Source organism: Neoarius graeffei, chromosome 9, assembly GCF_027579695.1.
Source record: "Neoarius graeffei isolate fNeoGra1 chromosome 9, fNeoGra1.pri, whole genome shotgun sequence".
NCBI classification, from domain to species: domain Eukaryota; kingdom Metazoa; phylum Chordata; class Actinopteri; order Siluriformes; family Ariidae; genus Neoarius; species Neoarius graeffei.
The window spans coordinates 40,795,481-40,811,131 of NC_083577.1; the positions used below are offsets into that span (position 1 = coordinate 40,795,481).

General features: G+C 40.1%; 1 protein-coding gene across 1 annotated transcript in view; it reads right to left on the minus strand.

Moving 5' to 3' along the window:
- Positions 1–2,898: 2,898 nt before the first annotated feature.
- The window catches only part of plcl1 (phospholipase C like 1), a 169,250-nt gene continuing 156,497 nt past the window's right edge, over positions 2,899–15,651 (minus strand). Inside the window, exons 6-8 of the mRNA XM_060929490.1 lie at positions 8,916–8,991; positions 7,210–7,319; positions 2,899–7,007 (exon numbers count right to left, since the gene is read on the minus strand). Of these exons, the coding sequence (XP_060785473.1) occupies positions 6,840–7,007; positions 7,210–7,319; positions 8,916–8,991 (354 nt within the window). The 3' untranslated portion in view covers positions 2,899–6,839. The remainder of the gene's footprint in view (positions 7,008–7,209; positions 7,320–8,915; positions 8,992–15,651) is intronic.

A 15,651-nucleotide genomic window follows, 5' to 3' on the forward strand; every position in this document is an offset into this window, starting at 1 on the left:
TGAGTAATCGAGAAATTAATACCATCTGATGAGTCAACTTTTGCCGTGTTTCCTACATCTGGACAGAAGAAGACAAAGGATGCCTGTTGCCAGCTGTTAAGTATTGTGGGGGATCCATAATGCTCTGAGCAGCCATCTTGTTCCTCAATCATTAGGTCCACTGATTGCTTTACATGGTCATTTAACCACCAACACATAAAAGGTAATATTACAGGACCAGATGCGTGCTCTGGCACAAACACTCTTTCCTGATGATATTCCCATATTCCAGGATGATAGTTCTACAGTTACAAAATGAGAATAATATATACTGATAAATGTAATTAAAGAGTGGATTGATGAACACCAGAATGAAGACATGAAATTCTGGAGTGTAGACTATGACGTTGATATCAACCTCCACCACCCAAGATCTTCTAAACCAGTGTTTTTCAACCACTGAGCTGTGGCCCATTAGTGGGCCGTGAAGCACCATCTAGTGGGCCATGAATTTTTTTCAAGTTTGAAGCCAAATACTAAATAGTTTAGGATGTGGTAGTGTCCTAAATCCGGTCGCTGGTTTGCCATACACTTTTCAAGTGGAATAAATACATTTGTGGGTAAATTAAGAACAAGCCTATATTTTTGTCACATTCGTCCTCTGCATTTAACCCGCAAGCGCGCACACAGAGCATGTGCACACACACAGAGAGAGAGTGTACACATGCACGCACACACACAGAGCGAGCGCATGCACAGTAGGCAGAATAAATAAATCCATTTGTGGGTAAATTATATGGATCTGTGATGCCTGCTGGAAGAGAAGAGCAGGGAGAATTGAGAATCAAGCCACTGTGGTTTGTTTACACCTGATACTAAAATATAGCATTCTAGCAACCATCGCAAAGACACGTATAAAAATCCCAGAAATCCCTCTTTAACCAGGCAAAAATGATACAGGATTCATCTTGTCGTGTCCTGATCCCCAGATCTTTAACCCAGTCACATATAAAAAGTCGTACTCCTCAATGCTCTTCCAGGTTTTCATCTGTGTGTCCATGTAGAACAATGTCTGCAGCACCAGGTAATTTGAGATGTCAGGGAACTCAACGGATGGATAATTTTCCAACTCGTAACAAATAACTTTATTTAAACACGATAAGTTGATCAGCAGAGCTGTTAGGGTTTTGCTGGGATTCGAACCTGGTTCGCTGGTGTGATAATCCAGCAAACCCCCACTAGGCCACCAGGGGGATGTCTCAAGTGCAGAGGCGTGAGGCAGAAGTAGAAAAGTAGCAAAAACAGTTTATTTACACTATGTACAATCCAAGGGAAAAAAACAAAAAGAATAATCCAAAGCTCAGAAGATAAACAAAAATAAAATATCCCAAGGGTCAAAGTCCAAAATCCAAATAAGAAAAAAGGCAAAAACTCAAACGCTCAGAAGATCAAAAAGGTCAAAAACAAAATCCACAAAGTCCAAAAGAAAGAAGCAAAAACCAAGAATACAAAGACACAGGCAAGGTACATGGGACAGAGGGAACTAGCACTAACAGCATAACATAGGAAAAAGACTCCGTGACAAGGGAACAAACAGAGGGGTATTTATACACAAACTAATTAAGGACAGGGCGGGGCAGGAAACAGGCAATAAGACAAAAACAAAACACAGAACACAGTGGTGACCTCTAGAGGCCCAAAACAAACATGACCAGAAAAGGAAATAACAGTGGCCTCTAGAGGCCAAAACAGTCCCAGTCCTAACAAGAGCTGGTGGGGTCATGCATATACAGGTACAAATAATTACAAATACAAAATACTAAAAATATACACCATCTTTTTTTTTTTTAAACCTTTAAAAGCTTTAATCCCTTTTGAGTGAGAATGCCCTGCATGCATGGTTTGGCTTCTGGCACATCCATACAGTTTTAAATACAATACCTACAATTAAAAATTTTTTTTATTGTATTTGTTTAATTCCTGGGCTCCCATCTTGTAACAGGGAGCGATGTTCCACCCATCCATTATCCGTAACCGCTTATCCTGTGCAGGCTCATGGGTAAGCTGGAGCCTATCCCAGCTGACTACAGGCGAAAGGCGGGGTACACCCTGGACAAGTTGCCAGGTCATCACAGGGCCGACACAAACAACCATTCACACCTACGGTCAATTTAGAGTCACCAGTTAACCTAACCTGTACGTCTTTGGACTGTGGGGGAAACCAGAGCACCCGGAGGAAACCCACACAGACATGGGGAGAACATGCAAACTCCATACAGAAAAGCCCTCGCTGGCCGCGAACCCAGGACCTTTTTGCCGTGAGGCAACAGTGCTAACCGCTACACCACCGTGCCACCTAGGGAATGATGTTGCATCCCATTAATACACTTTACAATAGATTATTAGCTTCTAATAGAATAGATGAGCCAAAATAATTGGGGCCTTAAATATATGAATAAGTGAGCCTTAAAGTTGAAAAGGTTGAGAACCCCTGCTCTAAACCACAGACTATTGCAAGAAGGATTAAAGCTGATCTTGAGGAAAAGGGTAGCTCTGTTTCATTTATTTTATTTTTTCTAGTCCCCTCTGTATCAGTTGGATTCATTTCATGTCATTCTTTCTATACAGTTTAGAGCAATCTCTAGATCAGAAATGGTTATATACTGTCAATATCATTTACTCTGAAAGGACAAAAGAACAGAATAAGAAAGTAGTAGTTTGTTCGTTCTAACCTAAATTTATTAAATGTCAGTACATTTAACAGTCTTGCTCATTCCAAATCTGCTGTTTCAAGCTGATGTTTACTCAACATTGCCACCTAGTGGGTAAAATGGGAGCTCAATGTAATAAGGGACAACTCACAAAATTAAGGTAAGGATTTGGCTGACAGTAAATGAAGAAGTACAAAAATAACAGTGATCGTCAGTAAAAGATTTATTTAGTCTCTGCCACATCTGTATTATATTATATGTTAATCTTTAAGAATACAAAATGGCTTTTCAAAATAAAAGCAGTTGCTTTAAAGTTAATTTTCTTTAAAACACAATTATCACCTTTAATAAATACTCTTTTATACAATGACAACCAGGGAAGGAACTAAGGTGAAAGAAGGTTTGTTTGTAAAGGTCAGAGGAAAGGCAGATACAACAGAAGCAAGCCAAGTGCAGAGGACATCAGTTACACAGGAAAGCATTTTAAAACGTACTGGTCTACTGTTGCAGGTTCAGAGAGGTTGTTCAGGTAAATAAACAATGCAATACCAAAGCACCATCTGAAGTGTTCACCTTCAGGCTACTTAATACGGCAGGGCTTATCTGGCTAGTCGAGACTGATACAGTACATTTTCATCTAAATGTAAATAGACCACAAGCTAGAGAACACGCGAGAGATAACGCCTATAGGTGCACTGATAACATCTGTTGACTAGCATACTGCATACAAGTCCTTCACTGGTTGGACTACTGGGTTACTATTCTTTCATCCCACGCAGCAATGCTATCTATCTATTTTTAATATAATTTATTTCTCTACTTGTTTATTCATTCACTCATTAATTTCCATAACAAGTAGTACATCTCTAATGTCATAGACATGAACGTTGCTCTGTGGAACTAACCTACTGTGATCCTACACCGTAGGTCCCTCTGTCTACTATTCAGTGTCAAGGCAAAAAAAAAACAACAACATGAAACCGAATGCTAATACTAGCATTCATTATTCAGCCATGAGCCCAGCTACAGGTAAGCAGATCCTGTGCAGGATCCTTTCACAGTCCATTGGTAGATCATGCATATAGGTCATTAAAGAATGCCTCAGTGCTCTGCTCTAGGGACTGCATGTGTTACTTAGAGTTATTGGGTTTGGTGATAGTCGCACCAACACACACTAAATGTTAATTAAGAAGTGCTGAGTACAATTGCTGAAAATGATGCACACTTGTATGCACAAGCAGGGCTACACAAGTCCACCTGTCGACATTTCTCACCAGAAGGCCACTGCAATTAAAATCCCTTGTTCAGAAACACAAAGAGTCAGAAGGGTAAAAGGAGAGAGAAAACAAGAGAGGAAAAAGCTTTCATAATGTGTACCGTTGCTGATATTTACAAAGAAGGGGTAAAATTAGAAAGATAGATACAGATGGAATGGCTTGATTAGAAATACACACATTCACGCTAAGAAAACATTACGATACCTGTTAGTTCTCTGGATGATAAATCCAAAGCGGCTCTTCTCATTCGGATAAAACAGGAAACAAAAAAAAGAGAATTCTCAACCATTCTTAATTCCTTTGAAAGCAACAATTCTTTAGCAAAGTTCTTCACATTCACGACATTTTTTCCATAATAATCAACACACACACACACACACACACACTTACATACCTAGCTACAGATATCGGTGTATTCACACAAATACTGACTACTTATGCACATTATCTACTTGTCAACAATACAAAAAGAAAAATATGCATACATAGTCAAAAGTCACATATTGGCATTTCTATATTACTATGTTAAAGTAAATTGTAACAAGAAAACACAGTCCGTGTTCAGTGCTGCCTTTAAAGCAGTTGAGAAAATACTTTGGAAACGTCACTTCTCTGGATTACAACACTGTTAATAAGTGTGAAACAATGTAAGCCATAATATTAGCCATGAGGTTGGTTAATGCTCCAGTGTTCTTCAGTCATTTCAGTTTTTAACTGGTTATATGGTGCTTACTTTTAACTAGGTGAGCTGGTTAAAGCACATCTTTCCAACATTCACCATAAAAGGGCAGCCCTTTTCATGCTCTCTCCGAGGCCAGCAACCATTGGTGTTGGGTAGTTGGGTTGTAGATACAGTATAATACTCACATTGTGGTGCGAATACCATTGTTCGCTCTTGAAAGGGGCTTGATCACTGAGCTCTACGTAAAAATTTGGAGAGCTCATTGGCTCGTCAGAGTGAAGCCATCTGGCTGCCATCTTATGGAACGGCTACTGGAAGCTACACAAAACTGGACAAGTTATTTATGTAGTTGGTGAGACAAATGACAAGAAAAATGCCTGTGTGTGCAGCACTGAACTCTACAAACCGTCAAGTCAGAGGTTGTGGACGGACATTTCCCCTGTGAATACTGATAGTGTGTGATCATTTTTACACATGTACGCACAGTGCCATTTGCATGGAACCCCTTATGGCATTTTATGATGGTTTGCAAGACCGAAAGAAAAAAAAAACAACAGAAAATCTGTCTCATCGTCTTGTCTGTTTTTGTTGAAAATCTGACATTGATATCTGGGATGAACGCTATGACTGTGTCAGATTTTTAATGGAATCGTCCCAGACCAGATCGAAGCCAAAGTCTAGACATGTTTGATATTGAATGTGAGAGCTCAACGGCTCAAATTCAAAAAGAAAAACAAACTGAGTAAATTAGCGTCAGGAGCATAAATGAAAGAAGGATCGTAGCCTTTAGCAGAAATGGGAGTGAGGGATGCAAATTAAAAAAAGAGATGTTATTGTACGAGTTTGGTCTGTGGTTATTTTCATTTACCTCAGGCTAAGCACGAGTGACAATGTAGATCATCTATACATGTCACACCCACTTGCACAAATTGACAAAATGGATATGATTGTCTGTTTTAACGACATTATTTTAGTTTAAATTGAGTGCAAGTATACTGATCAGTACTCTTAAATCAGGGTTGGACATATTTCCCGGTCAATGGCTTATTTCCCGGATGACGTCCGATACATGATTTCCTGTACAAAGACAAACTGAAATAATCTCTGTAAAAATAATTATAGTAGTAAAAGAACCATTCAAAAAAATGATCAGAGAATGAACTGGAAAAGGAAAAAACAACAACAACAGTGAAGGGGAACAGTATAAAGACATAAGGAATGTAGGTAAAGTTGAGAAAATAAGAGGAGGTAATGAAAGAGGAAAAAAGTCAGGAGATACTTTTCTTGGAGCAAATTTGATCAGATATGATGGTTTAACACATAAGCCATGTGTGTGGTAATATGGCGGCCAGATGGCTTCACTCATCTCTACAGTGGTGAATAGGCTATAAGCCATCCAGATTTTTACGTAGAGCTCAGTGGGTTTGATCAGAGAGTTCAATTAATGCAAGTGAACAACATATACTGCAATTCATGTTCACTCCGTAAATGTGATGAGATAGGGAAAAAAAATACCTTCCCTTTAAGTGCGCGGAGATGTAATGTATGCATCACAAGCCGCAAAAGATTAGATCTATTCCAGTCATTGGATGTGCAGGAGATGATCTCTATATTCTGGATAAGAAAGGATGCATGCGCCTGTGCTAACCTCCAGTGATACCATTTATCACCTCTCAATCCAATTCAAATGGAAAAACTACAAGTACAGTGCTGAAGTGACAGCACTGTGTAATCAAGGAAGTGATTACTGACTTATGGCAGTATAAACAGGTCAAAGTGTAATGTGCCTTGCAAACCCAGGAGCTTTTAGAAGTTTTTACCTGCCAATATGAAAATAGTGGATTCTCTTGCCACAGAGCACAACCATTAACCAGTTTAAACGCTCCACTCAGTCGTATCGTCGATATGCTACACAGTAAAGCTCTCAGAAACCAAGAAGGTTTCGAGTCAAACATTTCCGGTCATCACAAACAAGAGCCTGCTCTGACATGCTTTTGAGGCATTTCCTTCTATTGTCCTTTGGTTCTATCACGCAGTACTTATATATTACCATGTCTATTGTTCGAATCACATCACCTGGCTACACTCTTCATCCCATACAAGAGGCTCCGATCTCTTATTTATTTATTGCACCATTTATCTATCCACATTCTCTGCAGATTCACCAACCCACTCCCAGGCCATGAGAACTCAGATGCGACCATTGCCATGGTTGCTGCCCCTTCTAGAGGTTAGGCTGTGTGGTGTGTACTGCAGTTCAGAAGTTAAGGTCAGTCCGGAGGCTTCGCAGGCCAACACCAGCTGCCGCAGAGCATCCAGGGTATCCATTTTAGCACTGCGCAGCAGATCGCACTGACCCTGGAATAGGGAGGGGGAGGTCTCATTTGTTTTGTAAGTGACAGACACTGAGACTCCTGAATACTGAAAGATTTCACCAAAAATAACAAGGAGAAAAAGTTACTCAAAGAATGAGAATGACACAGTGCTCAAAGCCTCAGTGGCATTTTATCTGATGAGATTAGGAGAATGAGTGAATGTAGGAAAAGAGAGGAGCAAGAACCTTCAGTACGGTGATGTTCCACGTGAAGCTCTCAACAGCTTTGATCAGCTTCCGCTCCTTCAGGTTCTCCTTCTCCCCCAGCTTAGCCAGATCCTCATGAAACACCATGCCTTAGACAGGAGTAAACAAGATCAACTGTGAGCTACTCCTCACTTACATATCCCCCCGTTCTCGCTTGTATCAGAATGTGAGCAATCGAAGGAATAGGACACTTATTATGAATGTTGACTTCAACAAATAATTAACCCTAAAACAAGTAAGTAAAGAGCAGTGTTCTCCCCAGGGATTTCAAATAGCATCCTGGTAAACTGTCATTTTGAAATAGCGTTTTGCTTCTTGAAATAGCATCAAAATCCACCCTACATGTTTCCTAAGTACATTCAGTCGGCAAACAGGAAGTCGATGTGCGACAGACCTGAAAACAGTATGCACGGTATAGAACCCCAAGCTGAAGCTCAGTACCAAATATCAAGCAGCTGTGATTTGTAGTTGCTGAGAAAAGTGTTACAAAAATTTTGTAAATCCACCCTATATGTTTCGTAAATACATTAAGTCGGCAAACAGGAAGTCAATGTGCGACAGACCTGAAAACGGTATACACGGTATAGAACCCCAAGCTGAAGCTCAGTACCAAATATCAAGCAGTTGTGATTTGTAGTTGCTGAGAAAAGTGTTACGAAAATGTTGTAAATCCACCCTATATGTTTCGTAAATACATTAAGTCGGTAAACAGGAAGTTGATGTGCAACAGACCTGAAAACAGTATACACGGTATAGAACCCCAAGCTGAAGCTCAGTACCAAATATCAAGCAGCTGTGATTTGTAGTTGCTGAGAAAAGTGTTACGAAAATTTTGTAAATCCACCCTATATGTTTCGTAAATACATTAAGTCGGTAAACAGGAAGTTGATGTGCGACAGACCTGAGAATGGTATACACAGTATAGAACCCCAAGCTGAAATGGCTATCATTTGTGGTTGCTGAGAAAAAGGGTGTTTCAGACAGACTGAGATACAGACGGACAGAGGTAAAAAACCAGTATACCCCCCTACTTCAGAGCGGGAGTATAAATATTAGGTAGTGCATGCATGCAGGTAATTATCATATTCAAACAGAAATACATCATTTATGGTGCAGGAACCAAGTTGGACAATAATGGCATGTGCCTATTTCTGCTAGTAAAAACATGGTATTGATGAAATCCCCTCTGGTTTTTGTCTCTTCTCTAAAGTGCCTCTCATACCAGACCAGCAATGTGGTGCTCATCCTGTTCCATTAGTGTTTCAGCCTCATAAGGACATGAGCACCAGCACTGCACCTCCCTCTAGCTGGCAGCTTTTTTCATTCATTTGCCCACAAGATAAAAAAAAATTAAGTCTGACTTAACGAGAAACATCATGCAATAGGTGCATGTTTGTGTAGAGAGAATGGTAGGTGGAGAGAACTAGAATAATGATGCCAAAGTATACATCACCATCTGCTTATCCAGAACAAGCCCTTCCCATGACAGAAGATGGCACAGTACCATGAAACTGGGTTCATAGCCTGGGCTTGACAAAGATTTGTCAGATTTGGTTTATATTCTGTGCTTCACTTATGATTCTTCTTCAATAACTACGACATACACTCTGTTGGCTGTATCTTCATCCTGCACAGTCTGATATACAGCAATCAAGATCAGATTTACCCTTCAACAATAAACTCACCTTCTTTCTGCACCTGAGCGATCCTCTCCTGCACAGCATCTGCATTCTCTATTAGCTGTTTATTAGCCGAGATCATCTACGAGGACACACAGGAAGCATGACTTTTGCAGAGGACATATACTCACTGACACACAATGTAGACTAGTCTCAGACGAAGCAGAGACCCTGTTTGCCCTCTCCCACAGTGTAGATATTTATAACACGCAGCCCGGCCAGACAGCCAGGCCAAACTCCTGCCTGCTGCCGATGAACCAAATGAACCTGAGTCAACAGTCCTACTGGAAAAGAACAAAAGATGGATGCAAGCTCGGAGCACAAATGACCATCTCTATTCCAGTCACATGTAATAATGTACTGTAATCACACCTGACTGGATCTTAATCAGTGTGCTCCATAGTAAATGATTCAGAAAATTTGGTAAAAAAAAACACAGTACTGTGAAAAAGTCTGAGGCGCATGTAAAGAAATGCTGTCGACCACAAATGGCTTCAAAATAATGAAATGAAATGTTTCAACATTTTTTAAAAAATACTATAAACAGAAGTAAGCCATAATAAATGAAACAAAGTTAATATTTTGTAATTTTACGATTAGATACTTTAAATTCAAAAAAATTGAATAAAATATACTCATATATATATATATATATATATATATATATATATATATATATATATATATATACACACACACACAGAGAGAGGGAGAGAGAGAGAGTGGGGGGGGCACAGTGGTTTAGTGGTTAGCACTGTTGCCTCACAGCAAGAAGGTCCGGGTTCGAGCCCAGCGGCTAATGAGGGCCTTTCTGTGTGGAGTTTGCATGTTCTCCCCGTGTCTGCGTGGGTTTCCTCCGGGTGCTCCGGTTTCCCCCACAGTCCAGAGACATGCAGGTTAGGCTAATTGGTGGCTCTAAATTGACCGTAGGTGTGAATGGCTGTTTGTCTATGTGTCAGTCCTGCGATGACCTGGCGACTTGTCCAGGGTGTACCCCGCCTCTCGCCCATAGTCAGCTGGGATAGGCTCCAGCTTGCCTGTAACCTTGTACAGGATAAGAAGCTATAGATAATGGATGGATGCTATATATGTTAAATATATTGCACAATATAGGATTTACAGCAGCATGTAGGATATTGCACATATTCCAGATAGTGAGGTTCTTGTCCAGATATATATGGTAGGGTTCAGGAGTCTGATGGCTTGGGGGAAGAAGCTGTTATGGAACCTGTATACTGCGGACCCTCTTCCTAGAGGGCAGCAAGGTGAAGAGTTCGTGATGTGGACCGGTGGGGTCTTTTATAATGTTCTGAGCCCTGGTCAGACAGCGTTTGACTGCAATGTCTTGGAAGGAAGGCAGAGACATCCCAATGATCTTTTCCGCTGTCCTCACCACCCTTTGCACAGCCTTTCTGTCTGAAGCATTGCAGTCCCCAAACCAGACAGAGATGCAGCTGGTCAATAAACTCTATGGTGCTCCTCTAGAAAGTGGTGAGGATGTGGGGTGGGGGTATGTTGTTCTCATCTGGCACAGAAAGTGCAGGCGCTTCTGTGCCCTCTTCGGACGAGAGGCGATGTTGAGGGACCAAGTCAGATTGTCTATGATCTGCAACCCAGGAACTTGTTTTTGTACTGACTCGATAATGTACAAGTAGAAGTCATAAAATAGAAATCTATAACAAAGTTTGTATGAAAAAAATAGGGTGCCTAAGACTTTTATATAGTACTGTAGATGAAACCATGATTTTAAGAAAAGAACTCTGTTGAAACAGGTTTAAGATGTACTGTTATACGGAGCTGTTCTGCTGTGTCTGAACTTGTCTACACACAGAGCTATAAATAGAGAGAAATAAAGCACTGGACTCATCAGCAAGACACCTTCAGGTGGTTGCCCATGTGGAGCCAAGCATTAACGTTACTGTAAATATCTCACTGCCTCAGTATTATTAGGTTTAGGGAGACAAACAAGACAGCCCTCACCAGCTCACTAACAGGAAACATCCGTGATGAGAGCTCTATATATTTAGTAACACTTTACATTAAGTGCATTCAGTGCCTGTAGTTGATTATTACACAGGGGCTGTATTCTGATGTTTAGAAAAGGAGACGTCACACAGAATTACATTACAGGCATTTAGCAGATTCTCTTATCCAGAGCAACATACAACATACCCAAAGCAGCCAGGGGAGCAGTTGGGGGTTAGAAGCCTTGCTCAAGGGCACTTCAGCCATTCCTGCTGGTCTAGGGAATCAAACTGGCAACCTTTTGGTCCCAAGACTGCTTCTCTAACCATTAGGGCATGGCTTTACCGGATTTGTGAAGAAGTCTATTTCCAAAGTAATACCTGAATATTTAGCTGATAATGACCATATGAATGAGTGTCTGACAATATGGAAAGGATCCCTTTTGTAAACATCAGAAAACAACCTCCTGTATGATAGCTGAGTACAGGCGCTGAATGGGGCACTGTGTCACAGATCGGAAGCAGAGAAAGGTAAAGCAATGTGTGTAGAAACAGTTATCTTTTACAGTTTCTTCACAGTTATTGAGGTAAACAGACACAGGTGAATATCTTTATGGATCCTTTCCATGTAGTCAGGGACTTATAAAACAAGCAGTTTACTTTGACGTGGATGTTTGCCCTGTAGGATTACACTGTACTGTCATTTTGGGGATATGTTGCAGGTTAAATCCAGTCTTAGGTTAAACCTGTATTCAACCTAGGTAGAATTGGTGAGCCACATTTTACCTAGGTAAAATGTGTATTCAACCTAGGTTCAACTGTCTGAAAAGGGATTTTTTTAATGGGGTGTCATAAAAAAATGGGGGGGAGGATATAAATAATTAAATAAGAAAATGGAAATTGTCATCTTCTCTCACCTTTCTACCCACTAACCTCCGCACTCTGGTCCTCATTACCTGGACTCCCTTCCCTTAATGTCATACCTTCTCAACAAACCACAAAGAAATTTTATGGTACACACAAGAATTTGAACTCATACCCTTCAGCTCTGTAGTCCACAGTGTTTACCACTACACTATGCAGGTTAACATTGCAAATTCGCCCATACCCTAACAAAAAAGCTAGCCCAAACCCTAAAATAAAACTAACCCAAACCCTAACAAAAAACTAACCCAAACCCCAACACAAAGCTAACCCAAACCCTAAAATAAAACTAACCCAAACCCCAACAAAAAGGTAACCCAAACCCTAAAATAAAACTAACCCAAACCCCAACAAAAAGCTAACCCAAACCCTAAAGTAAAACTAACCCAAATCCTAAAATAAAACTAACCCAAACCCTAACAAAAAGCGAACCCAAACCCTAAAATAAAACTAACCCAAACCCTAACAAAAAGCTAACCCAAACCCTAAAATAAAACTAACCCAAACCCTAACAAAAAGCGAACCCAAACGCTAAAATAAAACTAACCAAAACCCTAACAAAAAGCTAACCCAAGCCCTAAAATAAAACTAACCCAAGCCCCAACAAAAAGTTAACCCAAGCCCTAAAATAAAACTAACCCAACTCCCAACAAAAAGCTAACCCAAGCCCTAAAATAAAACTAACCCAACCCCCAACAAAAAGCTAACCCAAACTCTAAAATAAAACTAACCCAACCTCCAACAAAAAGCTAACCCAAGCCCTAAAATAAAACTAACCCAAACCCCAACAAAAAGCGAACCCAAGCCCTAAAATAAAACTAACCCAACCCCCAACAAAAAGCTAACCCAAGCCCTAAAATAAAATTAATCCAACCCCAAAGAAAAAGCTAACCCAAGCCCTAAAATAATACTAACACAACCCCCCAAAAAAAGCTAACCCAAGCCCTAAAATAAAACTAACCCAACCTCCAACAAAAAGCTACCCCAAGCCCTAAAATAAAACTAACCCAACCCCCAACAAAAAGCTAACCCAAGCCCTAAAATAAAACTAACCCAACCTCCAACAAAAAGCGAACCCAAGCCCTAAAATAAAACTAACCCAACCCCCAACAAAAAGCTAACCCAAACCCTAAAATAATACTAACCCAACCACCAACAAAAAGCGAACCCAAGCCCTAAAATAAAACTAACCCAACCCCAACAAAAAGCTAACCCAAACCCTAAAATAAAACTAACCCAACCTCCAACAAAAAGCTAACCCAAGCCCTAAAATAAAACTAACCCAAACCCCAACAAAAAGCTAACCCAACCCCTAAAATAAAACTAATCCAACCCCTAACAAAACACTAACCCAAGCCCTAAAATAAAACTAACCCAACCCCCAAAAAAAAGCTAACCCAAGCCCTAAAATAAAGCTAACCCAACCCCCAACAAAAAGCTAACCCAAGCCCTAAAATAAAACTAACCCAACCCCCAACAAAAAGCTAACCCAAGCTCTAAAATAAAACTAACCCAACCCCCAACAAAAAGCTAACCCAAGCCCTAAAATAAAACTAACCCAACCCCCAACAAAAAGCTAACCCAAGCTCTAAAATAAGACTAACCCAACCCCCAACAAAAAGTTAGCCCAAGCCCTAAAATAAAACTAACCCAACCCCAAAGAAACAGCTAACCCAAACCCTAAAATAAAACTAACACAACCCCCAACAAAAAGCTAACCCAAGCCCTAAAATAAAACTAACCCAAACCCCAACAAAAAGCCAACCCAAGCCCTAAAATAAAACTAACCCAACCCCCAACAAAAAGCGAACCCAAACCCTAAAATAAAACTAACCCAAGCATTAAAATAATACTAACCCAACCACCAACAAAAAGCAAACCCAAGCCCTAAAATAAAACTAACCCAACCTCCAACAAAAAGCTAACCCAAGCCCTAAAATAAAACTAACCCAAACCCTGAAATAATACTAACCCAACCACCAACAAAAAACTAACCCAAGCCCTAAAATAAAACTAACCCAACTCCCAACAAAAAGCTAACCCAAACCCTAAAATAAAACTAACCCAACCTCCAACAAAAAGCTAACCCAAGCCCTAAAATAAAACTAACCCAAACCCCAACAAAAAGCTAACCCAAGCCCTAAAATAAAACTAACCCAACCCCTAACAAAACACTAACCCAAGCCCTAAAATAAAACTAACCCAACCCCCAACAAAAAGCTAACCCAAGCCCTAAAATAAAACTAACCCAACCCCCAACAAAAAGCTAACCCAAGCCCTAAAATAAAACTAACCCAAACCCCAACAAAAAGCTAACCCAAGCCCTAAAATAAAACTAACCCAAACCCCAACAAAAAGCTAACCCAAGCCCTAAAATAAAACTAACCCAAACCCCAACAAAAAGCGAGCCCAAGCCTTAAAATAAAACTAACCCAAACCCCAACAAAAAATTAACCCAAGCCCTAAAATAAAACTAACCCAAACCCCAACAAAAAGCGAACCCAACCTCCAACAAAAAGCTAACCCAAGCCCTAAAATAAAACTAACCCAACCCCCAACAAAAACCTAACCCAAGCCCTAAAATAAAACTAACCCAAACCCCAACAAAAAGCTAACCCAAGCCCTAAAATAAAACTAACCCAACCCCCAACAAAAAGCTAACCCAAGCCCTAAAATAAAACTAACCCAAACCCCAACAAAAAGCTAACCCAAGCCCTAAAATAAAACTAACCCAACCCCCAACAAAAAGCTAACCCAAACCCTAAAATAAAACTAACCCAAGCATTAAAATAATACTAACCCAAACCCCAACAAAAAGCAAACCCAAGCCCTAAAATAAAACTAACCCAACCTCCAACAAAAAGCTAACCCAAGCCCTAAAATAAAACTAACCCAAACCCTAAAATAATACTAACCCAACCACCAACAAAAAGCTAACCCAAGCCCTAAAATAAAACTAACCCAACTCCCAACAAAAAGCTAACCCAAACCCTAAAATAAAACTAACCCAACCTCCAAGAAAAAGCTAACCCAAGCCCTAAAATAAAACTAACCCAAACCCCAACAAAAAGCTAACCCAAGCCCTAAAATAAAACTAACCCAACCCCTAACAAAACACTAACCCAAGCCCTAAAATAAAACTAACCCAAACCCCAACAAAAAGCTAACCCAAGCCCTAAAATAAAACTAACCCAACCCCTAACAAAACACTAACCCAAGCCCTAAAATAAAACTAACCCAACCCCCAACAAAAAGCTAACCCAAGCCCTAAAATAAAACTAACCCAACCCCCAACAAAAAGCTAACCCAAGCCCTAAAATAAAACTAACCCAACCCCCAACAAAAAGCTAACCCAAGCCCTAAAATAAAACTAACCCAACCCCCAACAAAAAGCTAACCCAAGCCCTAAAATAAAACTAACCCAAACCCCAACAAAAAGCTAACCCAAGCCCTAAAATAAAACTAACCCAAACCCCAACAAAAAGCGAACCCAAGCCTTAAAATAAAACTAACCCAAACCCCAACAAAAAATTAACCCAAGCCCTAAAATAAAACTAACCCAAACCCCAACAAAAAGTTAACCCAAGCCCTAAAATAAAACTAACCCAAACCCCAACAAAAAGCTAACCCAAGCCCTAAAATAAAACTAACCCAAACCCCCACAAAAAGCTAACCCAAGCCCTAAAATAAAACTAACCCAAACCCCAACAAAAAGCTAACCCAAGCCCTAAAATAAAACTAACCCAAACCCCAACAAAAAGCTAACCCAAGCCCTAAAATAAAACTAACCCAACCCCCAACAAAAAGCTAACCCAAGCCCTAAAATAAAACTAACCCAAACCCCAACAAAAAGC